Raw genomic sequence first — 26,687 nt, forward strand, 5'->3', positions numbered from 1 at the left:
TGCAGCCCCTGCAGACAGCTCCGCACCCTGGCCCGGGGCCCCACGTTTGCCTGCGCTGCTGCGGGTGCTCCCCAGCAAAGCCCATGGCAGCGGGTGCTCGCGGCAGCCCACCGCCAGCAGCGCAGCCCTGAGGCTCTGGCTTAATAAAAAGCCGACGGGGAACCTGCAAGGTAACGGAGTTTTTGCTGTTTCCTACACACAGTTAAGAATTACAGAGGAAAAAGGGTATAGTTGGGATGTGTAGCGAAGGTGAGAGAACAAAATGCGCTGGGGCTACCAGCGAAACTGTTATGTTAATGAATCAAATTAGCAACTAGAAAAAAAAAAGTTGTGGTAGACAGATTTTAAGGAAATTGGAAATAGGTTCCAACGTGATACTTTTGCTCTAATTGTGTGCAGAGGTGTCTTGATGCAAAACAAAACCATTCAGAAATGGCCTCTTCGTGTTATCGTGCAAACTAACGGGGAAAAAAGACCAATGTTATTCACAGCAAGTTTGTTTTTACTGATCTTGTGCCTCTCAATTACTTTTTAATGGTCTGCATTGAAAAGAAATTCCTGTATGCACACTTGAGAATATGAAAACACCCAAATGATAGCTTATGATTTAGTAGGATTAAAGTATTATGTATGCAGGTGTAGCACGTTTCAGGTTATTAGTAATCCAATCTATTTTTTATGACATTATGGTGTAATTTTCTGTATGAAACTTCAATATAAGTCTTGAGCTGTATCGGAACATAAACTAAAATGTTCCTGACTGTCACTTTTCATGGTCTTTACTTTGATTAATAAATGCAACAAGAGCTATAACGTTCTTCAATACGAGGTTACGATCATCCTTCAATCAAAACATGTCCCTCAGCTTTTTATAACTTTTCACATCAATATGTAAGGCCTGAGAAGGAGCAGCGGCACAATTTCATTGCAACTGAGCATGTACACCTGAAAGGCTCTGCAGGAGACGAGCGTACTTTTGCTCGCTGCAGCCAGCCAGTCTCCTTGGCACAGTGAGCACTTGTGTCCTTGGAGACTCGGTGCGGAGAGCTGGGGAGCAGAGGTGAGACGTGTACTGCAAAACTGGACGTGGATTTGGCACCCTGAATTTCAGACAGGTTTGATCTTACCTCGTTGGGCACCTTACTCAGAAATATCATTTTTCAAATGCACCCAAAGTTTGGTGTGGAGCTGTACTCCAACATTCACGCTTGTGTGGGAGGGGAGTTGAATCGCAGTGACAGACTTTGGCGTTATGCTCATTAACACAGTTTTATAACCACAGAGTCTACAACTCATGACAAATATAATCCAAACTGGGGCCTCAGGATGCAGCTGGAGTGCAGACAGGGAGGAAGGACATATGCTGCAGCTCCCCATCCCTGCACAAGTGGCTGAGTGAGTTTTGCGTTGCCCTGGGTCCCCAACGCCAGGAGGAAGCTCCTCCACATTCCCTCTGCCCCGTCCTGCCAGCGCTGCTCAGGAGCCCCGGCCCCACTGCGCATCAGCCACGGAGGGGAAATAACTCGCAGGCTTGCCAGGTTGGTCTGTTTTATTTCTGAATTATTCTTTACATTGTACAATATATAAAAATACAGAGTACCCAAAAAAAATTCACAGTGTCTAAAGGCAGTGATTACAGTCTAGGTCACCTTTATACTAAAGTACCATCAAGTTCGATTGCATAGGAAGGGTGATGTGCCTTCACAACAGAGTCCAATAATACTCTCCAGGTTTTGCTGTTTTGGGGCAAGCATTCTGTGTTCGCATAATAATTTCCCACGTATCTGAGATCCAGTATTTGCATCTGTCACTCTCCCACCTCAATTACAAGCTAAATCCTGTCATTTCCATCTCACATACCGTTCATCCTCCCTAAACCTTCCTCTGTGGGAATGCTCCTAATTAACTGCATCGCTTTTAAGTATGCGCAGGTTGGGATGTTATCTAAGGAGGGGTGTGTGGATGGAAACCACACTGTCATGCAGCTGGCTGGCTTTTATGTTGTTTGACATTTTGGTACGAAAAACATTTTTGCTTCATTTATTAATGGCCCATCCACACCGACCTCTGCTTGATTCTGTGGCACGCGAATAACAGCACCCTGCTCACAGAGGCTTCGGAACTAGAGTACAGTGTTAATACTTTTCACGATCAGATTTGTTTAAAACCAAATTGTGGCTGGGACTTGCAGCAAGCCAAATGCTGCTCTTGCAGCCCTGAACCCTCTGGAATAGCAGGGGTGAATTTGCAACTGAGGCTGGAGGCAGAACAGAAAGAAATCAAGTTCAAGACCCAAACTTGTGTTGAACACTATTGATCACTTATATTTGTGGCTATCTAAAGAGCAGGTTGCTGGGTTTGCTCCTCCAGCCAGGACTAATGCAGACACTACAATTTCCCAAAGGGCCCAAAGGAGGAATTTCCATGGAGAACGGCTGAGACTGGATAAGCTCCACAAGGACCCGGCTCCAGAGGGGCTTCTGTCCAGTTTTGAAGGCTCTGGCAATCAGGCAGCATCAAAATTTGTGGATTTGCTCACCTACCCCAAATCTGCTCTTGAAGCTGCCTGAAGTTTTCTCCTAACAAGCTTAAGGGGAAGATTCACCTGTACAAGTCTGGGCCCTGGTCACCAGGGCTTTAAAGTGATCCGTTGGAAAAAAATACATCCTTCCGACCCAATTTACTGGGTATTTCTCTGTTATGCCAGACAGCTCCAAGGCGTGCTGTGCCCTGCCGTGCATGCGGGCTGGCCTGCGGGAGTGGCGGGGCAAGGAACAGATGCAGAGCCTTGACGGCTAACGCTGGAAGCTCCAGAGACACCCAGGGCACCAGGTGCCTGACTTCCATGGCTTTTTTGGACCCCTCTGAAGACCAAAAGCCATGGGTTTGCAGGGTTTCTCTTCCCTAAATTTTGTACTAAAACCTCCTAGTGTGACTATAAGGCAAGGCTTATAATGCCGATCAGTAACTCAGAAACCAGTTGCTAACTTCTTTAACATGGAAGATGACATTTTTCATGTTCTAATAGATGATGTCTTTTCCTCTAATGATACAATATTTGTTACTGCTACTTGCTATTTTAATTTTCTTTGCACAATTACTCCCTACTTATAATTACAAAAACAGTAGAGTGATACACATGAGAGATTTGGGAGGCATATTCAGAAAATATAAGTAGTAACAAGAATCTTTTTCTTAATCATTCTTAACCAGAATGATTTAGGGGAGAATCAGCATTTCTAACTAGAAAAATCAATTTTATTTTCAATTAAAAAATTATATTTCATTTACGTCAAAAGTGGTTTTTTTAAACCTAATGGGAAGGATACTAGATTTTTACAGGTTTTTTTTTTTCACTTTGTCCTTGTGGAATTTGAATACCAGCACTGCCTTTCTTATTCTAAGTTTCCTCTGCAGGCATTTTGCTAAATATATATATTGTGTGTGTATATATTATAAATATATACTGTATCTATCCACTGATAGATACACTATTACAAAAAAAGAGTAAGTTGTTACACAAACTTTACATTTACATTTTATATATATATATATTTATATATATATAACTCTCCCCCCACTACATTTGGTACAAAGAATAAATCAATCTCACCGGACAGCAATTTCCTCTCCAGGTGGGCTTAACATCAGATTAACACTGGAGGCGTCACATCGTCTGCATCAGACGTGGACTCCATTCTTACTCTCTGCTGATTTCAAACCAACCATCTAATTTTCTGAACGTAAGGCATTAGGAACAGTGGTGGTAAGACAATACATATTCTTCTCCTATAGTATCTGTACAGTTCATATATTTAAGAGCAGCCCTGGCTCATATGCTGAACATTCAAGTGCACCTTTAGAGCAACAGCACTTCTTACGCTGTTGGTTCATGGCCAAGTGGTTTGCCTGTTAGTGAGCTGCACAAGTTATTTCTGGTGGGTGATAGCTGATCAAGTAAAGCCCGACAGCAACTGCACAACACAGCCTGGATAACGCCGTAATGCACGCCCCTTCTGGAGGGAGAAAGGCAGCCACTTCCACGGAAAAAGAAAGAAGAATGGCCTAATGAAAGATGTTTCCACTACATACTTGGCTGTAGATTTCCGTAATATTTTACATACTGTATATCTGAATCCTATCCAAAGGGTTTGCGGAGAACCAATGTCTCTAGACCAACACAGGAACTGCCCAGGGTCCCCCTTCTCTCTCTTAGAAGTGAAAGAAAAAACCCCCATATATATAGCAAGATGAGTCTTTTGGAAAGCAATGCTCCTGAACTAAATGCATTTCCAGTGTACTGTAAGATGGCCTTAGGAACAGGAAATTTTAGCAAGTTTAACATCCAGCTGCAGGAGCAATTCAAACTGCTACAGATATTACAGACCTGATGATCAAGCTGCCAAATTACCTGGATTGCAAGAATATCACTGTACATGGTGTCATTAACCTGCCACACGTTAGAGAGCTCATAAAAAAATGCAACCCTCACACCACATTAACATCGTCCTTAAAAAAACCTGCACTCTCATGCAAACATTAATTGAGTAATAAGCGTTCTGATTTCCTTCCTTCACTCTCTCTCGCTCTCTCCTGGATTCTACTTTCTGCTCGAATGGAGTCTACAGACCCTTGCTGTGATTGCCAATTATATGAAAAAGGGCTGAATCCATTTGGATGGCTGGTAAGAAGGAAAGTCTTGATGAAACTATAACCACATGCACCACCCTCGAAGCATCTGCCCTCCGATAGCCTACAAAATATCCACCTCCTGAGCGTAATGGCAGTAATGACCTATCTTGGTGAGCTGAACATTTAAATAATTTCAGCTGCTATGTGGCACCTTGGGGAAAAAAAAAAAATCAGTTTACATCATGTTATTCTGTGAAGCCGAAAATGGAAAAATGTTTAAGCGGGGGCGGGGGGGGGAGAAAAAGAAAGGAAAAGTAGAAAATTAAAATAATTGCAAGGTTTGACTTGCTTGCGTCCCCCCAAACTCCAGCTGCAATCCTGCCACGTGCATGGTAATTGCAGAATGTGTCGATACAGGGAATCTTCTGAAGGGGAAGCTCGGAGATGGCTTTAATTTTACAATGGCTAGAGTGATCTTGGGAGCCAATGTTTTCTTCTGAATCACATAAATTAAAGCTGGGAAATCCCATTCTGATAGTCTAATGTAATAATTTTCAACCCCTGGGCTACATACGTGCTAGACCTACTTTAAGTGAGGATTTTCAGTGTTGCTGAGGGGGACGCAGAAATTCAGTGAGACGGGGTGAACTTGTTACGGCCGGAGGCACAAAGGCGTCGCTCCTCAGATGGGGTCTAGGGGCCGGGGAGGAGCCCCCCCGCAGGCGCTGGTACCTGCTACCAGGGCTCTCCTGCTTCCCCGGCGATCCTGCTTCACTCTGCCGCTCTCGCCACGCTGCGCTGCCGGGCGGGGTTAGGGCCGCCCAGCCGCTGTGCCTACTTGGAGGGTTGCAGCAGGCTGCTTCAGACAGAGCTTCGAGGTCTGCATCAGCCCCTGACCCCGCTGCTTCAAATGCAAGTACATCTATTTAAGGGCACCTCTCTCTCTCTTCCTCTGTTCCCTCTGTTTCACCTGGGGAGACCAGAGCAGCAGCAGGATGAGCTGCTAAATTAGAAAAACAGCTGCTGGAAATGGTGGGCACCACTGAGCCTAAGGTGTCCTCGTGGCAGTGTTAATGACCCCGCTTTATTACAAATATCCCTGCAGCCTTCAATCACTGCAAACTGAAGTCGAACAAAGTAATTTAAAAATGGGAGGCTCCTTTATTCTTGCCTTCTGGTCAACCACCATGACACAGGCTTACAGAGCCATGTTGGCTTTTCCTTGCAGGAAAAGCAATATACTTGTCACGAGCAACACAGTCTTTCTTCATTTCCTACCAGCTGCCTACGTGAAAGAGCTGAGCACGCAGCCCAAGCTGGGCTTCCAAACAAGCAACTGCAAAGGAACAGCACCGAGAAGCAACTGGTGTCGGCTTACAGCGAAATCTGAAATAAAGCGAAGACAAACGGGACCGCTGGGAACACAGCCGAGCCAACGGCCAAGCATGGGCATGGCAATTGCTCAAGTAAGATGCAGACGACAAAGCCAAGCTCAGGACCACGTGGAGCTCATGCGCATTTCGGGGTGTACTTTTATCTCATGCTCAGCATTGCGACATTCTAAAATCCTTAGCATCAGGAGTTCATTATAAATATTTAGAAACACTGAATGATAACAGCGGTGAACTTGTTCACGTTGCTAACACATTGGATGTAATTGTACATTAAGCACCAGCAATAAGTTTCCTTTTTGCCAAACAATTATGTCAGACAAACATCTGGTTGTAGACAACATGGCTTCTGCATCAAACTAATACAGTTCTTATAGACACAGTCACACACATACACAAAATTACACTTCAAGGCTGGATATACTGTTTAATAATGCTACCGCCCCAATTTACTTCAATAGCTGCAGCAGCATTTGTTTGTTGGGTTGTTTTTGTTCAGAAAAATTAAAGAAATATTGGCAAACAACGCACATTACTCAGCTGTGTTACTATTTCATAGAGTACTGACTGGAAGACGCTATAAGAATGTGCAGCAGACTTTCTGGGTCATGTCAGACTATGGAAACATTCCTTACAAAAATACCCTCCCCCTGCAAAGTCAGAATTATTCACTCTTTGAAAGTAAATGAACTAAAAACCAACAATAAAACAAGAGGAAAAATTAGCCCAAAGCTTGGTGATTTCCCACAAGAAGAGCATGGCCTCTAAAGTTGCCTTTCCTGGCAGACGCAATCATGATCAAAGCTAGAACAAAAAGAGTTAACACTGTCTCAGAAAAAAAGAAAAAGGAAGAAAGAAAAAAAGCCCGTGGCTCTTGTGCGGCAATCATCACATCTTTTTTTCCAGTGATATAAACATCTTTGTTTGTTAGGCACTCCAAGTTCATGTCTCCGATGTTATTCCAACATTTACTTTTCTCAGTGTCTCACTGCCTGTATAATTTTCTTTTAATTAAGACTGGAAACATTCTGGAAAGCTTCTTTGGGTAATGCACTTTGTTTGTGTGTTGTTTCTCATCAGCTGAACTGCATATTACCAAAGAAGGCTGCGGAGAGTATTTCCTGTAATATGAAAAGATTCTGTTGAAGATACAGGGAACACTGCCCTAGAAAGTTACTTTTTTTTTTTTTCCCCAGAAACATAAAAAAAATCCAAAATAAAAAAAGGAAAAGAAAAAGAAAATGTTCTTCAAGTTGTTGGCACGATGGAGTCCCGCTCGGCCTGTCTCATGAGCTGCGTGTCATCCAGTGCACCATTGCTACCCTGTCTCAGGAAGGATGCTCCTCACCAGACAGACACCCCTGCCCCAGGAGGCCACCTCTTGCCTTGCTTAGAGTGCACCCGTGTGTCGTGTGCTGCTGCGTGGTGGCCACTGAGCCCAGCACACAGCCACCTCCTTGACAACGTTGGCCTCGGACAGCAATGCTGATCTTCCAGCCATAAACAGTTGCAGTAGTAAGAGCCATCTCCAGCCAAATATCCACAAAAGCTCTGCAGAATGGTCCATATGCATTTTTGTCCTTGTAAGGAGATGTGCTGTTTACAAGAAATACAATTAACTAAAGGAAAAAAAAAGACCCTACTGTACAATATTTACATCTAGAGGCTGGGCCAGTATTTGGTCCATAAAATCAATTTTAAAAAAATTCATATAGGAAGTGATCTAGTCCTGTAGGATCTGTCCGTCATCAGCTGTTGGTAAAGGTCCTTCCAGGGGAGGCCTCGGGCCTGTAGTCATATTTATTCAGTGTACTGGGATAATAGGTTGTCGTGTACACATTGGTTTGCTGCAATGGGTAGAAGTTGGTCCTGTCATCTGGTATCAAATTGTTCTTGTTAAGTGTCTGTAAAAGAGAAGAGGAGATGACAGGCATGGCAATGGTGCCACATAATTACTCTTTTCTACCTGCACACACCTCCCTCTCACCTGCCTTCTCCATCACGGTCTCTGTTGCAGCCACCACCGCCTTCCCTCCGGCTGGGAGAGTAAGATGGTACATCGTACTCACTATGGGGCTACTCTGCAGGGGACCACAGCTCCTGCCGGGTCTCCTTCGGTGGACCTGTCCTCAGCTACTGCTAGGGCCAGAACCCAGAGCCTTCTCCAGGGACCCGGAGTCTCCTGGTAGATGGCGTGTCGTCTGAACACCATTGTCACACAAAACCATGCTGGGCCTACACAAAAGTTGGTGATTAATGGCAGCGCTCGATCTAATCTCTTCCAAAACGCTCATGTTATAGCCTGCAGCTCCCTCTCAAACCAGTTGCCAAACAGCAGCTTTTTCTCTTTGGAAGAGCAGGTGTGCATTTACCTGATCTCCATCTCCATTGGTAGATATCCAGGTTTGGACCCCCCGATATTAAGTGTGTCACTTCTGTAAGCTACAGTATAAGTAACAAATCATGGTCACTTTTGGAAAAACTAAAATGACTTAAAAAAAAATTTAACAACCACGTAACAATTGTTGGCAACAACAACATAAAAAATGAGAACCACAAACGCCCCTTTTACCATAAAAATTTAGAGATGGGGCTTTTCTCCCTCCCCTCTTCCCCCCCTTCTTTGCTTTTTGCAAGAATTACTATTACGCTTCCCACCAGCAAGCAGATGTCCCCCTTCCCCCAGATTAAAGCCCATTGCTATACCAGCCATCACCTCTGCATAAGGATGAAATTCCATTGGGGGGGATGCAATAATTTTATGGAACTTTCTCCTTCATCTTTATAGTCATCTGATTTCTGTGAATTTGGCTGAAGAACATTTATGACAGTTTTTTTCAACTAACCCCTGGCTTAAATTTCTTCTACATCTCTCTGGCCTATGCCGCTCCTACGTGCACCTTTAATGGTTGTCATGCAGGGAACTCACTCCTTTGATCTGGGAGTCAATGCTAGGCGTGTTTGCTACGGAATCCTCATGATAGGGGCACAGCACATTTAAAGAGGGCATGAGCATCTCTCCCGTCTGGAGCAGAGAGATGGGGAGGTCTAATGAGGCAATTAGTCCTGGGACCTAGTGGTTGTTGGGCCACAACCCAATGCTCCTGGGGGAACCACTTCACCTCAGTTCCCCCTTGAGACAAACAGCTCATACCCAGCCCAGCTCAGGGCAAGATGAAAATTAATTAACTAATGCTCAAGCCCATGCAATACCCAGCTCCATTAGCCTTTCTCGAGCCATCTAACTTCAGCCACATAAACTTCAGGCATTGGGGCTCCACTGGCAAGCCAGGGAGAAGCCTCCTTCCTGCATGAAGGCAGGTGTGGATTAAAATTGCCTTCTGGGGGAGCCCCTGTCCCCCCCAGCCCTGGTAGCAGCAGGGCGATCTGCTGACAGTGGGTGCCCGACTTTTAGGAGTCTACAGTCAGGTGAGGGGGGTCTCGCCCTGTGCACGGGCCCATGGCACAGTCAGGGCTTAGCCACATCCCAGCTGTGACTGCTGAAATGGTCAGAGCTACCCCTAGGCTCAAAGACAAGACCACAGGCAGTACATTTATCTCCCAATTTCTCTGTAATCAAGTAATTTTACTGCATGGGGAGGGGGAGAGGAGGAGGAAGAAAAGAAAATGCTTTCTTCTAATCCGATAGCAGACTGACAGTTATAGCTACCCTGAGAGCTGCGACTCCCAGTTTCATACAAGACATTAGGAGGAAAGGCTTTCCTATGGCAAAAGTACCCTGGCAAAGAAATTTCCCAATTGCTGGACTACTGAATAACTTTTTTGGAATTGGGCACTACCTGAAACATCTCATACATGAAATCCAGAGGAGACTCAGTCTCCTCCTGGTCTGACTGTGATCTTTTCCTACCTGGACTCTCTAAAATGAGCTCACAGCACGTCACTTGTAGGAATTAAGGAGAGAATTTGCATAGGCACGCTCAAAGTGACAAGTATTTCCAAGGAATGAGAATTTGCGCTCTTCGATATGGAAGGAAGAAAAGAAATGTCATGCTTTGCTCCCAGTCACCCAAAGAAATATTAAAATAGTGTGGGCAAGAGTCTGCTGCTTTGTGCTGGAGGCTGGGAAACAAGGAAGCCAGGCTCAGTCCTCTGCTGCTTGCTATGCTTCCTTGGGAAATCCAATTAACTTGCTCTCTGCTTCAGTGTCTTCTGACCCAGCTCGATAAAAACGATTGAGATCCCCTGTAGAAATGCACTTTGCTAAGTACTGCCACTGAGTATTTGGGGGAACTGCTCTCTGGCGAACACCACAGGTGTTCATGCCGGCTGTACACGACGACTGCTATTTCCTATCGGTGTCTCTAGCCCAGGATACCCACTGCAGGCAGCATAACCCCACGGCCACGGTCCACCACAGCAGGAGGAAGAGGCTGATTCCCACTGCCACATTCCCTGGGCTCTCTTGAAGGTGGTCCAGCATCCAGGCCTCATCTGGGTCACTTTTCAGGACAGTTAAGATTCATGACATGCCAGGATTACCACCTCTGAAATTTGGTGACATCAAAATCTTGACCTGGGATGGCTCAGGACCATCTTGATCTGAGGACAAAGACCTCAGGACTACTTTTTTGGCTTTCAGTTGGAAAATCTGTATGAGTTTCAACATGTCCCACAGTGTTTAAAACTAGCCCCTTACAGCAGACTTAGCATTTAATTAACACAATTTGCATTTTTTTTCTCTCTCTCTTGTCTTACTTTCATATAACATTTAATTAGGAAAAAACCCCACAACTGCTCCTTTGCTCTTTTTGGTTTTATTTTCGATGGAGGGCTTATATCTTAGGAAAATACCTTATGAAAATGGTTTAGCGGAATTTATAATGCAATTAGCTGCAAAGAATTTGTCTCCGGAAATGCTGTGATGGCAGTAGAGTCCTAAATCAGCATGATCAATGTGCACTGCCTTAACATTTCCCCACACAAACTTATTGTCTGTCTCATTTTAATAAATAGATGATTAGGTTCCTTGGCACTAGAAATTGCTTGATATTTTGAAGAAAGGAAATTAGGCAGCAGTGAATTTGAGAGATGTACACATACATACTCATGCATGCGCTGCAGGAGAAGGGGTGCACAGAGACATCTCTCTGGGTGGCTCCTGTGATGTTTTTACTAAGAGCTTTAACCCTTGCTCTTGTCCTGCAATTCTTCGCTGTGACAGTACAGAGATGGCCCATGACTTTCCCTTTGGAAGATATTCCCTCAATGCTATATGGGTTATGCCATCAAGGTCAGAGCCTCCTGACAACTTGAACTCGCTGGGGTTATTGTGGGGATGAAAACAGCCTGCTGGGCCCATAGATGTTCCCACCAACATTTATCAGTCCCAATGGGAAAGGCCAAGAGTCGTCACCCCAGCACGACTACAGCTGATCGCAAAAACTAACACAGAACAGACCCTTGCCCAGTTCCTACGACTGCCTCTTCAGCTCAGCCACCTCTGAGCCCAGTATTACCGTGGCCAAGAAGTGGTTGCCATATGCATACATTTAATTTTGTTCAGCTTTCTCCATTGGTATTTTGAGGCTAAGTCATCATTCAGATTTTCCATTTGTTACTTTTTCTCCAGCAATGCCTTGCCGCTACTCCTCCAAATTCTGCCTCTGCTCCAAATCATTAAGTCATAATCCACTGACCTACTTGCTTACATTTTCCCAGATGTATCAAAACATCTTCATGCGTAACAGTATGGGACTTTCAGTACTACTCCCATCCTACAGCTGCATGTACAAGCTGTATAAACACTTCTTACATGCATAAACAGGTCAAATGTTTCAATTTTCAATAAACAGTCACGAAAATTTCAAAACTTGACTTAAAAAGGGGATGAACATCTCCCCACCCCCAATTAAAAGGAATTCCATATAGTTTTTGAGAAGCTAAAGTGAAAAGGATGCTTCTAAAAGCATCCGATACACATACAACTAATACTAAAATAAGGGCCATAAAGTAGATCCCATAGGGTGATATGCAATGGCAAGATTTCCTTAATCTTCTCACGCAGAAAGCACTCAGCTTTCTGGAGCTCAGCATTCTCTTTGAGCTCCAGATCTTCTTTTCTATTTTGGGGGTGGTGTGGGGGAAGAGTCAGCAAGTTTCCCAAGCGTTTTTTAGGTTAATCTTCACCAGCTACGCAGCACTACAGTCCCCGTGAAGTCAGTGAGCAAGGACAGTTTTCCCCAGCCTCACAGTTTCCCCACTATCTCTCTGTCGACATTTCAGGTATAATTTCAGTTCTTCCACCCCCCACTCATGACACTTCCTTCTTTAAAAAGGTAAACAGAAGAAAGAAAAAGTTGGGTGACCTTCCTGGGCAGCTTCAAACCACTCTGTCTAGCATTTATAGTTAAGTTCTCACCACTTTAACCTCTGCAGAGGCTGAGCAACGCAGCGTGCACCTTTCCAATGGGCATGACTCATCAGAGACGTGTCGCCTGTGCCAGGACTGACTGCAGAGTTGGAAGTTTCCATCTTGCAAGTTTGTCTGTAATGCTGAACGTCCCAGTGTACTAAAGAAAAACTTCCCCTTTCCTTCATCACAAAGTGAGCGCAGGCACTAAGGAACCAAGGGTAACAACTCCAGCCACTGCTAACCCTGGTCATTCACTGTGGACATAGGCAAAGGTCTAAAATTAGGGTCCTGGTAGCAGATGGCAACTTTGTAGTCAAGCCGTTCCTCTTAGCAATATCCAAATCAAGCCCATGTGCATCCCGCATCCTGCCTCTGCAGAAATCAGGGACAAAATTCCCACTGAACTCAGTCGCACAATTAGCCCTAAAAGAATTAAAGTAGCGTTTCCAATTCTCCTTGGAACAGCATCCAACAGACTTCCTGTAGCAACAGTGGGATGGCCATTACTCCCCCTCATCTCCATAGAAAATGGCGGGATAAGGGAATTGTGCAATGATGTAAGGAAGCCAAGATCCAACATTTAGCTTCTTTTGTGCTCCTTTTAAGTCATTTGTTTCTTGCAGTGAAATCAGATTGAGCAAAATGCCTTTTCGATGCAGATCAGCTGTTTTATGGAGCTAGTCATGCCTTCTTGTTAAAGGATGTTACTTTTTGTGTTCTAGGAACATTAGCCAAATGACTTAGGGTTGTGGAAACATATTAATATTATGAAACATTTCCCACAGCTTGTACATCTCTGGAAGTACCAAGGCAGAGATCTCAGAATTATAATTAACCAGTAAATTTGGAAATAATTAGCATAATAATTACATTTGAACAAAATAAACCATACAACTAAAATAACCTCTTTTGGCAATAATTGACACCAGGAAAATAAATGACGTCTGGCCCACCCACATGCTCCCTTTCTTCTGATCCACCGGATGCCACCACGCTGCTGTGCCTCTCGAGCTATGCATTACAAATGACCCTGGAAAGATGGAAAGCTGCCAGAAAGACCTTATGAGACCTGTGTATTTACTGCAAGCTAAGAGTGATTTTTAAGACTTTAGTGATTCTTCTTTCCGATCTTTCTTAAAAATTTGCTTAGCGTCTTACACTAAACAAACTATCTCACCTGATGCTTTTATAAAATCTCTTGAGCTGTGCCTACACTGAAGTCAAAGGTTGCAGTGGCCAGGGTTTATGTGTTGAGTTTTTTCTGATGAATTCAATAAGGCTGTTTGCAGGATTTACAGTGAAGTGTAGATGTAGAGATGAGGAACCTATTTTCTATAAAAGAAGGTTTTTCCTCTCAAAAAGAGATACAAAAAAATCCCACTGGGACACTAAACTTATGATTGCATGTTCTTTTTGGATGGAAGCTTACCATATTTTTAGACTGGAAATTCTTTGTTCATTGTTATTGGTAAATAAATTAAACAACCCCCAAATGACAGCAGCATCTGTAGATGTGCTTGGGTTGACAATGGAACTAACATTCAATTATAAGAAAATGAATAGCTACAGTTTTTTATAGCTGTTTGAAAATAGCTATTTTATCCTTATACTTAGGAGGCAGTGAGGTTATATTACTGCCATTTTAAACTTATAAAAACCTTCAGAGTTGGCAACATAAAGGACCATTTTCAGAAAGACGCTTTGGCACATCTCTGACTTTAAGCACGTGAGTAAGATGACAAAACAAACGGTATGTAATAGTAAAGCAAACTGAAGTGAGTCCCTTCATAGAGCTAAATCCAGGTTTAAGTATTTTTCTGAACTGGAAACTGATGTCCGAGTTGTTGATGGAAATCTTCCCACTGGCAAGTGCAGGTGCCTAGCCTAAAGCTGGCTATTCATCCCTGGCTTGCCAGTAATTTGGTGGTGGCAACATCCATGACGTGGCGTCCAGACACAAAAGAGGAATTCAGGGCTGCCCCAAGCTGCTTCCCAATATAGCTGGTGCCCAGGATATAGCAGACATGATCTCAGCTGTGTGGGAAGGTGTAAACTGTCTCCTTGCTGCACTGCTATGCGTCAGTGTATGCCCTTCCTGGGTCCCTCACGTACACTATAGTGCTACTACAGGGGCTCATGAGCTGAGCTACAGCACCTGCCCTTGTGCATGCTCTGTCAGACTAACTCACCAGAGGTATAATCACTGCCTTCTAAATCTAAGTTTAGTAATCTGCATTGGGTGCAGATGATCATCTAGAGCAACTGGGCTAGACCGGGCTTCCGCCGACAGTAACTGGTAAGGCCACAGCAGCCGGCTGCAGGTCTGTCCGGGGAAGGCAGTTCTCTCTGCCTCATTGCAGTTACATTGGAGCAAGCAGCCCCCAGTTTTCGGATGGCCTCAGAGCTGCTTATGCTGGTGAATTACCAACACAAGTCATGCAGCCTGGTGCCAGCCCACAGTGCTACATTTAGACTGAGAATTGCAAAGGTGTAACAGCAGTGGTGCAAAAAAAAAAAAAAAGTAGTAAAAATAGAAATAAAAGTAAAAACTGGCCTAATTTGCCATCTGCTAACTCCGTTCAGTCTCTTATAGTCTTATTGCTTTCCAAGTATCTCCCACCCTCTAAATAGCTGCTTTTTGATTATTTTCCTCAAGGTTGCTTTGTTTTCTCCCCATGCTGCATCTCACCTTGTTATTTCCTCTCTACATTTATAATCTCCCCAGGTCATTTTCCATTATTTCTATAGCAATGGCTGGTTTTTTGACACACCTCCCAATTTAATATCTTCTGCTAGTTTAATTAACACACTGACTGCACCCTCTCCAAGCTCTTTAATGAAGTATTAAATAAAGCCAAACCTTGCATTACTGCTTGCGGTGCCCCACACAACTCCTCCCCATAGCCCCGTATGTTCCCATTACCAATTGCCTGATGTTCACAGTCCATTAGCCAGGTTTCAATCTCTGCAGCAGCGTTCTTGTCCAAGCCAATTTCTACTTACACGTCACAAGATTATTTCAGACACCAATATCATCCTCTTTTCTTTAGGTGTATGGACCAGTGAAGCTACCTTTTTAACCAGCTGAGAATCTACCCTTACGCAGCTCGGTCTCGTGCTTTCCCTTCATCCTCTAATGCTGAAACTCTGTGCAAAAAGTGTTCGTGTTTGCTTTCTTCTTGCTCAGGATTAGGTCCCAGCTCAGCTGTCAGTTCAGCCCAACCACCTTTCATTTTGTCAGGGTATGTATGTGACATGTTGCCTCTCAAAAGTTAATTCAGATTTGCCTGCATATTAACACTGACACAGATTTGTTTCAATGAGCTTCCATCGCTGTAACTGAAAGCACAGTTGAGTCAATCCCCTTTGTTTCTCCTGGTTTCACGCTCTAGTATGGCCCCAACTCTGCCAAATTTTAAAGACCAAGCGGGATTTAAAACCCCATTGATATGCTTTGTTGAATGAGGAACGTCCAGGCATATTCTATCGATTGTGGTCCTGTATGATTACAGATCATTTCTCTTATCCCCAAATCCAACTGCTGTTTCTCACACAGACTTACTGCAGCTACTTGTGTGACTTCAGTGCATTGGACTTTGGTAGCTTAACAGGACTCAATTAGCTGGGAGGAAATTGGCCTGCTTTCTTACAAACACTTTTGTATTACCTTTGCATTTCATGGCACTGGGGGTTTGCCCAAGATCCATGATATTTATAAAGGTAATTGGAGTTGTTCATTAGCTGGTTCTCACAGACTCTGGGATACAGTCCATCTAGATTCCTTCATCCGCAGATTTTCAGTTCTTTCCTTTATTCACATGCTTTGTGCCAAATTTCACGACGATGTTAGAGCTGCCTTAATGAGGATTCCCCCAACCATAGGGGAATGTAGGCAGAGCTACTCCTGCTTACCCTACGCCAAACCTATTGTGCATATATAAATGATGCACCAGGGAAAGGTGGCAACGGATGTAGTGTTGCTGCAGCCTTTGCAGCCTGTGTGGTGGCAGCAGCCAGCACATCCTGAGCAGCCCTGAGCTCTCAATTGCTCTTTAGGACAGGCTGGTCATGGTTCAGGAAAAAACAGCTCAGGTATTTCAGCTGTCCTCTCTCAGAGCTGCCAAACACGTTCTGGACATTGAACTCTAGTTCTGAATACTGACACAGCTATCTATTTTGTATGTATGCAGTGAGATTTCTTTATAATTCTACTTAAAAATCCGTTATTCGCTAGTGGAGCTATTCCAGATGAATACTGAGGCAGCTCCCCTCCAAGTGTACCACAAAGGTTCTGTGTTTTCTGGTATTTATTGTTTCACAGAATCCCAGAATCGTATAGGCTGGAAAAGACCTTTAAGATCATCGAGTCCAACCGTAAACCTAACACTACCAAGACCACCACTAATATTTTTTATGTTTGTCTAATACTATCCTCTCCCTTTACTTTAGCTCCTTGCCTCTTTCATGGCTCCATTTAAACTCTTCTGCAAACACATAATTAATTCTTCCTGCATATCTTGGAGGCACTGAGGATTTCCCAGTTCAGCTAATGCGCATAACACTGCCAGCCAGAGCTTCGAGGAGACAAGGAGGCAAGAACCACTTCAAGCACCTGGACCAAGTAAGAACCATGAGCAAATGAGGCTAGGGCATATTTGAAATATTCCTCTTCTGACCAGTAGAGGGAAGTCATGTAAATACACAGCAGTCAGTGCAGCGCGACTTAGTTATTCCCATTCCTGCAGTTCTTCTTTGTTTAATTCTCCTTCTTCCAGCACAGGTGGGTGGGTGAGGGCAGATACATGTCAACCTCAGAGAAATTAGGAAAGGCAAAAATTGCAAGAAAAAGGTAATATCAATTATTAGATCAATTAGTGTAGATGGAAAAATCAGATAAACTTTCGAACACATCTGCCTGTCTTCAGGTCTGAAATAGCAGCTCACATGTTCAAAAACCTGCCAGCTTTTTCCAGCTATACTCATTGATCTAACTAAAACCAAACCAAACCAAACCAAAACTTGTCTGCCTACAAACCTGTCTTGCCTGCATCCACAGATTATCATAGCTGCAGTAATACAACCCCAAAGAAAGGCTAATGTCAGCATCCATGATGACTAGCCTAGCCAGTAAGAAGGCAGAGCATGGACCATACCCCTGACCTGGGTGTAGAGAAGATATGCCTGGTTGTACAAGGAGGAGGAGAGAAGGCTGAGTCAATAGACAAAAACATGACAGGATGAATATGAAGCATCTACCCCCAGTGTCACTTAGAACTTCTCAGTATGGCTTAAAGAGAAAAACAAAAAGTCATCCCAAAAGCTGGACTCTCTCAAAATGGGAGGAGGAACAATGTGGATTCCCACCCCACGGTGAGCAGCAACAGCCCTGCGAAGTAATGAAGGGGTTGTAAGAAAAGCGGACAGAGCGGGGACCAGTTCCTACTGGGGGACCATTGTGAGCAGCTGCTTAGCATCCCAGAGGCAGCAGGAGCAAGGAAACACTCCGATCCGAATTGGCAGTTTCCCCTACTCTTAAATAGTGTATCTATGAGAGGGAGATATCTGTGACTTGCACACGGCAACCCACTGAGCCACTGCTGCCATGGGGTGAGGACACCTCCAAGAAATGCACATCACTCTACAGGCACAACCATCCTAGGACAGGCACACCTCCAGGCATGCCTGACTGCTCAGTTTGACTCGACTCAGTGCTATAAAGGGGAGAAAAGACACTAATAGATTTTGACTGAGATGCACCACTTAATCCTTTTTTCCCCATCAGTAAGCTTTCTTGCTTTCCCTTCCTAGCAGGCATTATGTAAATTGAGAGTCCCCTGAAGTGATATTTGCAACTGCAGGATCATACAAGAAAGGGCACAATGCTCCTTTGCCAATACAACCCCCTGCCCCTACTATTCTTTTTCAAATAATACTATACTCATGGTAAGTACTAAAAATATGTACTCTACCATTCAAGCACTTAATGTTCTTAAATGCCACTTTGTTCAGGGGAAATAGTCTTTGTTAAACATGAAATTCACTGGGAACAAAATTTATGTTTCAATATGATTTACTATATTTATATATATATATGTATTTATTTTTTTCCAGCTGATTACATCAGCTAAATCACTCTCTAAAACACCATGCAGCTAAAGCAAATACTTAAGGGAGGCTGTTGATAACTTATTGACGACGTTGGGTATCATCAACTGCTGGCTTATGTCTGAACTTTACAGCCACTTCCTGGGGCTTGAATGATGCACAGTGAAAGGGTCACCAGGAAAAGAAAAAAGCTTATATCACAGTGCTATCAGTGTATGAGCTGTGATCACTACAAATAAATGGGTTAGCCAATTTTAGTTGAAGTAGCAACATATCAAATTAAGAGATAGGACACTGAAGCCCGAAGTTTTCCATGGTAGAGAGAAACAAACATCCTCAGAGACGAAGGCTGACTTAGACAAACATTCCTCTAAGGCACTTGACAGTAGTTAAAGCTCATAAGCTCATTTAAACTTGAACCACTGGCTGTCTCAGCGCTATAAAAAGGTGTGATTTTCAGTGGCAATGAAAATGACCATCACCAAGAGAGAGACATTTAAAATCCATACAGGGATCCACTTTCCTATACCCTGAGCTTTATTTCTTTTTGCAATGTTGAAAGCCACACCAAACACCCAGCCTGTTGTTTTATTCAGAAGGATTCTTCTTCCAAAGACAGAATTGGTTTCTGTTTCATATCGCTCCACGTTAGTATTTTATTGCCATGAATTATTCAGGATTAGTAATGAAGTGTGGATCACAATGTCCGGAGTCCTTCGCAGGGGGTGTCTGCTCTGCACCATTATTTGATTCTCAACAGCATTGTTCTCACTTTATTAAAAAAATATTCATTGTAGCTTCTAATTTATACAGAGTCCCAAGTGATCTACTGAATATTCCCCCCATTTTCTGGTAGCTGCATTTATATTTGCTGTATACCTTTGGGCAAGTGCAGGACTCTCAGTCCTACTGAAGTTAATGTATTGTTCTGATGCTCTCCTAGAAACTTCAGGTATCAGGTGATACATCAAATATTTAGTTTCCCTCCTTCATTGCCGTATCCTGCAATCTCACTCAGTTCTCACCTCATCTTCCCCCACAATAAATTTGCTCATTGACATAAATGACTGTTTTGCTTGAGCACAACTTCATTGTTTGGCCCTTAGCTTCTACGAGAGTAGCGGTGATGTCCAGAGCAGATGCAATGCTCAGGTGCTTCCTCAGCTTATTTACATCAGAGGCATCAGTACAGAAAGAGTTTGACTGCATGACTCATGACCAAAGCTGTGTTGAAGGAAGGAAGGACAGAAGGAGGTCTGCCCAGCACAATCAAGAAGAAAATCTGCAGAATCATCATCATAACCACCCTGCAAACTTACATTTCTCACTAATCCCATCTGGCCTGATCCAAAGGCCATTGGATTTTGGATTTGGACCAATGTGCAGATGCCTTTGCCTGTCCAAATCCCATGTAGAATAAAATGTTGGCTCTCTTTATTGGCAAAAGATTTAGCAATAGGAAGAAGTTCAGTCCAAACCCTTTCTCTATGTGTGGCTGTTCCAAGAGCTCCTAATTCACAAGGGCTCAACCTTGACCCTACACCCTCCTGCTTCTATTGCAGAATCACCTGGCTTTTCATCAGCATGACTCTAAGAAGTAACTCATATGAGTAAGTCACTAAGTAGCTGAAGTAAAGTGTTAAAAAAGAGGATCTCCTCTCTGCTTTGATAGCCAGTTATTAACTAATCGGCGTGGCAGTACTGAGAAGGTTGTAGGTGGTTCTGTAACGCATCATGCCAAAATGTGAAGAGCAGATAATTTTTATTTCATTATGCTCTTGTTCTGCACAGTCCTCAATATTGTCGGAGTGCTGTATGAACTTTAACCAATTAATGAAACATGAACTGCTTATTAGGTGACCCAAAGGTCTCTCCCCTACGATCTGTGAATAACAAATCAAAATCAACGTGCCGCTGGTAAATGCATATGCATGAAATCTTTTAAGACATCATGGCTAAAATAGCTAATAATAAACCTCACAGCATTCTTGAGAAAGAAAACAGGAAGAGAAAAGAAGCCAGCAAAAATAAAACACTCTTCTGCAAAACACTGCCTAGGCAAGTTAGCATCAGCTAAATGATCAATAGGTCACCATTATGTATGATATTTACATCTGATCTGCATTACTGCATTGCTGTGCTGAAACGTCCAACAAGGCTCATATCAGCTAGCACTTCCTTCATTAAAATCTGCCTTCATATAAAATTCACCTTGATTTATGAGTTTGCATTCAGTGCTGTACATTTGAATGTAACACTGCCAAACTTTCTTCTCTGTTCACCTGCTGGTTGGAGAGCAGAGATATTTCAGGATGAAAACAAAACTAAAGATGGTTGCAGAAGGCTTATTATTATCAAAGAATGGAAAATAATAGACTTGTGCATATGCTCAGCCTTCTGCTGCCATCATGTCACTGTGTATTATCATTTTCTGTTACTGAAAAGTAGTCTACACACCATGTATTTCCTTAATCGTAGATTTATTAACTCTTTCACACACACACACAAACCTACAATGATTCTTTTACTTTCATTACCTAAAAATGTTGGGGGCAGTTTTCTTGGTATCTGCTGAATAGAAACTTACTTGGGTTTAGAATCTGGACTTTCAGGTGTTTTCACTTTCTTTCATACATACACATTTTAAATTCAGATGGGCCCTTATCCAAGCTCAGTCCAACGCTCATTTTCCAGAAGGTGAATTTTAGCTCCTCCATCATTTGGATGTTAATTGTGTAGCATCACAATAAAACCACACATGCTCCTTGAAGGCATGAAAAACTCCCTCCTGACCCTTAGAAAAATCTGCCAGCTATTCCTAAATATAAAGCTGGCTAATAACAAGTTCTGTAAGTAATTACACAGCACAGAGCACACAGAGCCTTCCTCTTACTGCACTAACACTATATTCTTCAAGGGAACACTGAGGAGTGGCAAATTTGTAGTATTAAATGAGACATTTTCAGGCAAGAGTTGAAGAAAGGAGGTCCAATAGAGAAGATGAACATAAGGAAATATTCAACAGGAATAGAGAAAAGGGGCTTCACCTGGTAAACAGATTTTACCCTTTCTGTAAATCTCTTTGCCTCATTCACCACTCTGAAAGTGTATGACTCAAGTTCTTCTCAGCAAGTAGCCCCTTGCTCCTAAACATTTAGTTTTGGTCTGTCCAATGACTGCAGATTTATGCATTTGAACTCTTTCACTTCCTAACTTTCTATAAATAAGCCCCGTCTGGTCTATCTCTCCTTGTGTCCAAGTCCCCTCTCCCCCCAGCCTAACTCATACAGTCCCAGTTAGCTAATGCTTTCCTTTAAATAAATTGGACTTTTCAAAACTTGATCTAATGCCTAGGCTCTTATGTCCCTCGAAAGAAGGCTCTAACAGCTGCTCACTGTTACTACACACTACATCAAGTATTCAGAGATGGATCTATCAAAGAGGTCAACTCCCTCCTGATACTACATTAACTAATCTGCTGCTATTTTAAACTTTGCTTAGCTTTGTTATTACTTCTACTCCACTGCACCACTTGGCATAGACATATTGCATTTCATAATCCATTTACCCAATTGATCAAGATCGTTCTGTGAACAACTTCATCCACTTAAATTTTAACCATTCTTCCTATTTTAGCATCATCTGATAACATATGATAGCACAATATAAATCATGAAGAAAATGTTAACACAAGGCCAACCCTGTAAATACCTGCTTTTGGCCACAAAAATAAATTTGTCTCTTTTCTTTATTGTTTGCTATGCAAGAAGCACGGGGATACTCTTGCTCATCTCTTTATTTCTGTAAGCTTTTCTCATCTGGGTCTTCCTATTGACTTTGCCACACCTGCTCACATAACTGAATGGATTACTCTCATAGTTTGAAGCTTCCAGGATCAGGTCCCCGTTCTTTACCTGTCTTAATAATTTATTACCTAACCCATATATGCAGAGTGTGTAGAATAATACATCCTGTGAAACTTTGTTAAAAGCCTCTGAAAATCCCAATATGTCTGCTGCTTCCCTCCTATCTAGATCAATATTTATTTAATTTAAAAAAGGAATCCAATTTGCTTGACATGATTTACTTTCCACAAATCCATGCTGACTCGCATTATGATGCTGCACCCTTATAAAACTGTATGCAACTGTAGCCTTATGCTGCTAGGAAATGTATTTTTGAGACTGCATTTATAGGCAGCAGGATCCTCTGAGGGACTGCAATGCCCAACACAAGGAATTCAGCACATGCTTATTGCCAAACTGGTCTGTTATTTTCCAGCTCAAACTGTTTTTCCTTTAAAACACCAAAACAACATTAAGTCTTTTCAAATTATTTGATGCAAGCTCTTAGTTCTGATGCGTATTCACATTGCAAATCATGGCCATGTATCAGGAATCATCCTGTGCCCAGCATTATAAAATCCCTACGTAGAAACGGTCCCCAACACCCAGGGAGTTTAGACTATGGCAACAGTCCTACCGTTGATCTTATTGTTGGGTCTCAGTCAGAAGCCAGGCCAGATCAGCAGAAACAATCAAAATGTCAACAGCACATAGCTAGATGAAGGAGCAAGCAGCTGCAGGGTTTCCTTCTGTTTTGTGGTCATGTCCCAAATAATGCTCCACACTGTTCAAGTGACCTTAGGCAGGCTTTTCCTCCCGTGGTGACATGAAGCCCGTTCAGCCATCCCACTGCTCACTTCTCTGATCCCACACTTCACCTGGAGACCGATGCTCAAATACAGCGATGCGCTACTGTCTCAGATACTGTCTCTTGCACCCTTAGTCCTATCTGCTCAGATAACAGGTGATGTTCTCTTTAGTAAGCAGACATGCCAACAGAGTATGCCACTTCAACACTCATCTTCTCCTAAGGCTTCAACTCCCAATTCTGCTGCTATCATTGAATTCTGCATGGCTGCCTGGGGTAAGTTCTGTCCAGTACTGATAGAGGGGGCAGAACCCTCTCTGCTTTCTCATTCTTTCCAATTTGGCAGTTCCCAAAGCATTTCCAGAATCTCATCCTACCAATAAGCATTTTCCCAGCTATTTGTCTAATGAAGTTTCCATTTTTATTCTTCCTCCCCTCCGTTTCCTCTTACCACGCACTAACAATGCACTGAACTGAGCTCTTACTGATTTCTCAGAGGACAATTTGTATGCATACAATAGTCAGAATGGGCTGGAGTATCTTGGTATGTACTTGCCAGACTGGCATTCATCAGGACTGTGAAACAGAACAAAATCCCATTGCAGTAATGGGACTTTTTAACCCCTTTGTGACAGTATGGCTAAATGCCCCTTCAACCCCACATGTAATGCCAACAGCTGGGCACAGAAACACAAACCTACCCAATTCCAAATACAGAATTTGTTCAGGTAGTATCAAGCTGTTTGTGGTATTTCTCATCAAGTACCCTACCTTGAACTCCATAGGGGTGTACTTCTCATTCTTGGGGGTCGTGTTGCCCTTGTAATGGAGATGGTTGGGAGTGGTTGGGTGGATAACGGTCGACTCCTGGGACTGCCTCTGACAGCGCTGGCAGTACACGTAAATCACAAACGTTAAGAGGCTAGAGCCGAAGAAACAGGACACCCCAGTGGCAATCAGATGGATGAGACTAAAACCTGCAAGGGAAATGGCAAGAGATGCTATTTTTAAAGAACGGCCTTTTTCCCTCTCCCAACAAGACCACAGGTGCATATCAGAGCTGTGACATCTCAGGATCAACATTAATAAGCTGTTGAAGCCAGAGTCTTACATTCTAACATAAACTGACATAATCTCCCCGCAAATCGGTCTCCCCACTGCAGCTCTGCCTTGTGCAGTTTAACAGGTTCATGCATTGTTTTCTCAAAGCTCCCTCCCTGTCTCTCCTCTCTCCTCTCTATTGATATTGAAACTAAACATTATGTTAAGCTGACAGCTAAAGAAATGAGCCGTACAAACAATGCACATTAATGGATTCCAAAGCATGTGCGTGTCATGGAAATAAGGGGATAAAAATGCTCAGTGTTTCTCTGAAGGGAAAGGAAGGGAGGGGAAAGCCCCTTTTGTCGGCTGTCCAAAATGCCTATGGGACTGTGTGTGGGGTGGGGGAGATACACATTCCTCCCCCGTGTAATCCAAGTGTGCTCAGCATTCTTGCTTATTCACGGGGCGGCATTGCCTTGGCCATGTCTGCACTACCTCTGAGGTGTATTTGTACCACTGTCAGTGAAACAGGGGTCCTCAGGGGAATGGGAAAGATAAGGTGGAAAAAGGAAAGGGGGGAACTGCTTGAAAAACACTTCTTTGTTGGCTTTCTCCACAAACTGCAAAGTAGGAAGCCAGTTGCAGGCAGGTGCCGGCAGGGTAGCTACAGTGCAAGTATTTCAAAAAGAAAAGTTCTTGGACTATAAAAGCCTCCTACAGAGATCTCTCCGCGTGGGATTGCAGCAGCACCCTCCAAGCACAGCGCTGGCCTCTGGAAGGAGCTGTAGTTGTGCATCCCACACACCAGGAGGTACTTAGCTCACAACTCTGGCTGGTGGGGGAAGACACAGTCAAATAGTACTCCTCATTCCTCCCTCACCTCAGAGAGCCTCAAACCCCGTGGTAAAACCAACCACTAACAGATCTCCACTGGCAACAGAACAAACAGTAGCGACCTTTGCAGCCACCAAGTTAACAAAGCAACCAGAAGCAATCTTGGGTGGCAAAACTTTATGACCCTGTTGCCTTTTGCTATGTGCAGGGAGGGATCTACAGAAAAAGAATCAGCGATGATGACTCCAAATGCTACTGCCTTTCCTCTGTCATCCTTCAAAGAGGAGCAACAGGGGCCCTAGTGCCTGGGGGGGACACCCCTGCCTGCTTCCCCCAGCACAGCTGTCCCAAGGGACAGCCACATCGGCTCAGTGGCAACTGCAGCGGTAAAATTCCCTTAATACTTAAAAGGCCAATTCATTTGGACAGACTGCTGCGTTGACTTGACTGTGTGCAGAGAAATGGAAGGGACTACTCAGAGAGTGGCTTTAAATGAGGTTCATTCTTAGTCTGATCACGGTGTGCATTTTTTTGGTGCCATCTTACATTTTAACTGATAAGCTTTTCAAATAGAGAATTCTGCCCATTAGTCTACTGCTCTCCTCTAACCTTCAGTTAAAAAATATCCTCCTGAGTTTAGAAAGAACAAAACCAATAGAGTTCTACAGCAAAGTAATGCACTTCAATTATAATTATAGTAAGGAACATACAGAATTTATTAGACCAACGAGCTACATTTATTTTTTAAACCACACTATAAAATTCTATTGCAAGATTACCACTTTCTATTGTGTTTTGGATGATGGTCCAAAAAACCAGCAGAAAGATGATAATTTCCTACTAAATGTTACAAGACTTCCAATAAGACAATTCCTTTCTAAAAACCTCCGCCTGCTTTATGTCACTCATGAGAGCTAAAACACAGAATATGCAACCGTGCTCAGTGAAACCACATGACACTCTGTCACATTCTCCTCCTGCCCAGCTTTGCTTATATTGCAGTGAATGTTTCATGTCACTGCTACATTTACCAGTTCACTACAGTAGGAAATCCTTCCTAAAACACAAAGCTCTCTTACATTTCCCTCTCACATTTGAAAGACCCGTCTGATTTTTCAGGTGACTTTTAGCCGCATCTTAGGGAAAAAACGAATTATTTTGTTTGCAGCATGTGAGTCCCCAGGGGGGAAGCTTTCTGGTTCATCACTTTGAAAATATAGATTTTCTGAGATGCATCCACAGAATTTCTATTGATTGGCTTCTTTGCCAAATACCGTAGAACACGAAATAATAAATAATATTAGCTACGGTAGAATGTAGATTGCGACAGCAAATACAATGGTGGTGGCAAAAGAAGGAAATGTGGATATAGTGCACAACAGCAGAGTGCAAGCCGTAGCAAGGAGTCCTGGAAGTGAAGCAGTTACGTTGCACCCTCTGAGGGAGAAGGAGTGATGCAGAAAGCCAACTGTTACATTGCAGGTGCTGAAATCTTAATTCCACTGATTGCCCCACAGTCACAAACCGAGAGGCCACATTTCTGTGGCACAGGTGGCATGCCTTTTTTTGCCATGACCTCCACAGAGAGAAGAGATTTTGGCAGCCTGCAGATCATCTAGATTTCAGGAAAGCAGGGATTTGATGCTAGCAGG

At 43.3% G+C, this 26,687-nt stretch overlaps 1 protein-coding gene across 1 annotated transcript in view; it reads right to left on the minus strand.

Moving 5' to 3' along the window:
• Nucleotides 1-5,889: 5,889 nt before the first annotated feature.
• Nucleotides 5,890-26,687, minus strand: part of SEMA5B (semaphorin 5B) — a 276,468-nt gene continuing 255,670 nt past the window's right edge. Inside the window, exons 23-24 of the mRNA XM_075512117.1 lie at nt 23,929-24,134; nt 5,890-7,927 (exon numbers count right to left, since the gene is read on the minus strand). Of these exons, the coding sequence (XP_075368232.1) occupies nt 7,772-7,927; nt 23,929-24,134 (362 nt within the window). The 3' untranslated portion in view covers nt 5,890-7,771. The remainder of the gene's footprint in view (nt 7,928-23,928; nt 24,135-26,687) is intronic.

Source organism: Mycteria americana, chromosome 9, assembly GCF_035582795.1.
Source record: "Mycteria americana isolate JAX WOST 10 ecotype Jacksonville Zoo and Gardens chromosome 9, USCA_MyAme_1.0, whole genome shotgun sequence".
In the NCBI taxonomy this organism is placed as follows: Eukaryota; Metazoa; Chordata; class Aves; order Ciconiiformes; family Ciconiidae; genus Mycteria; species Mycteria americana.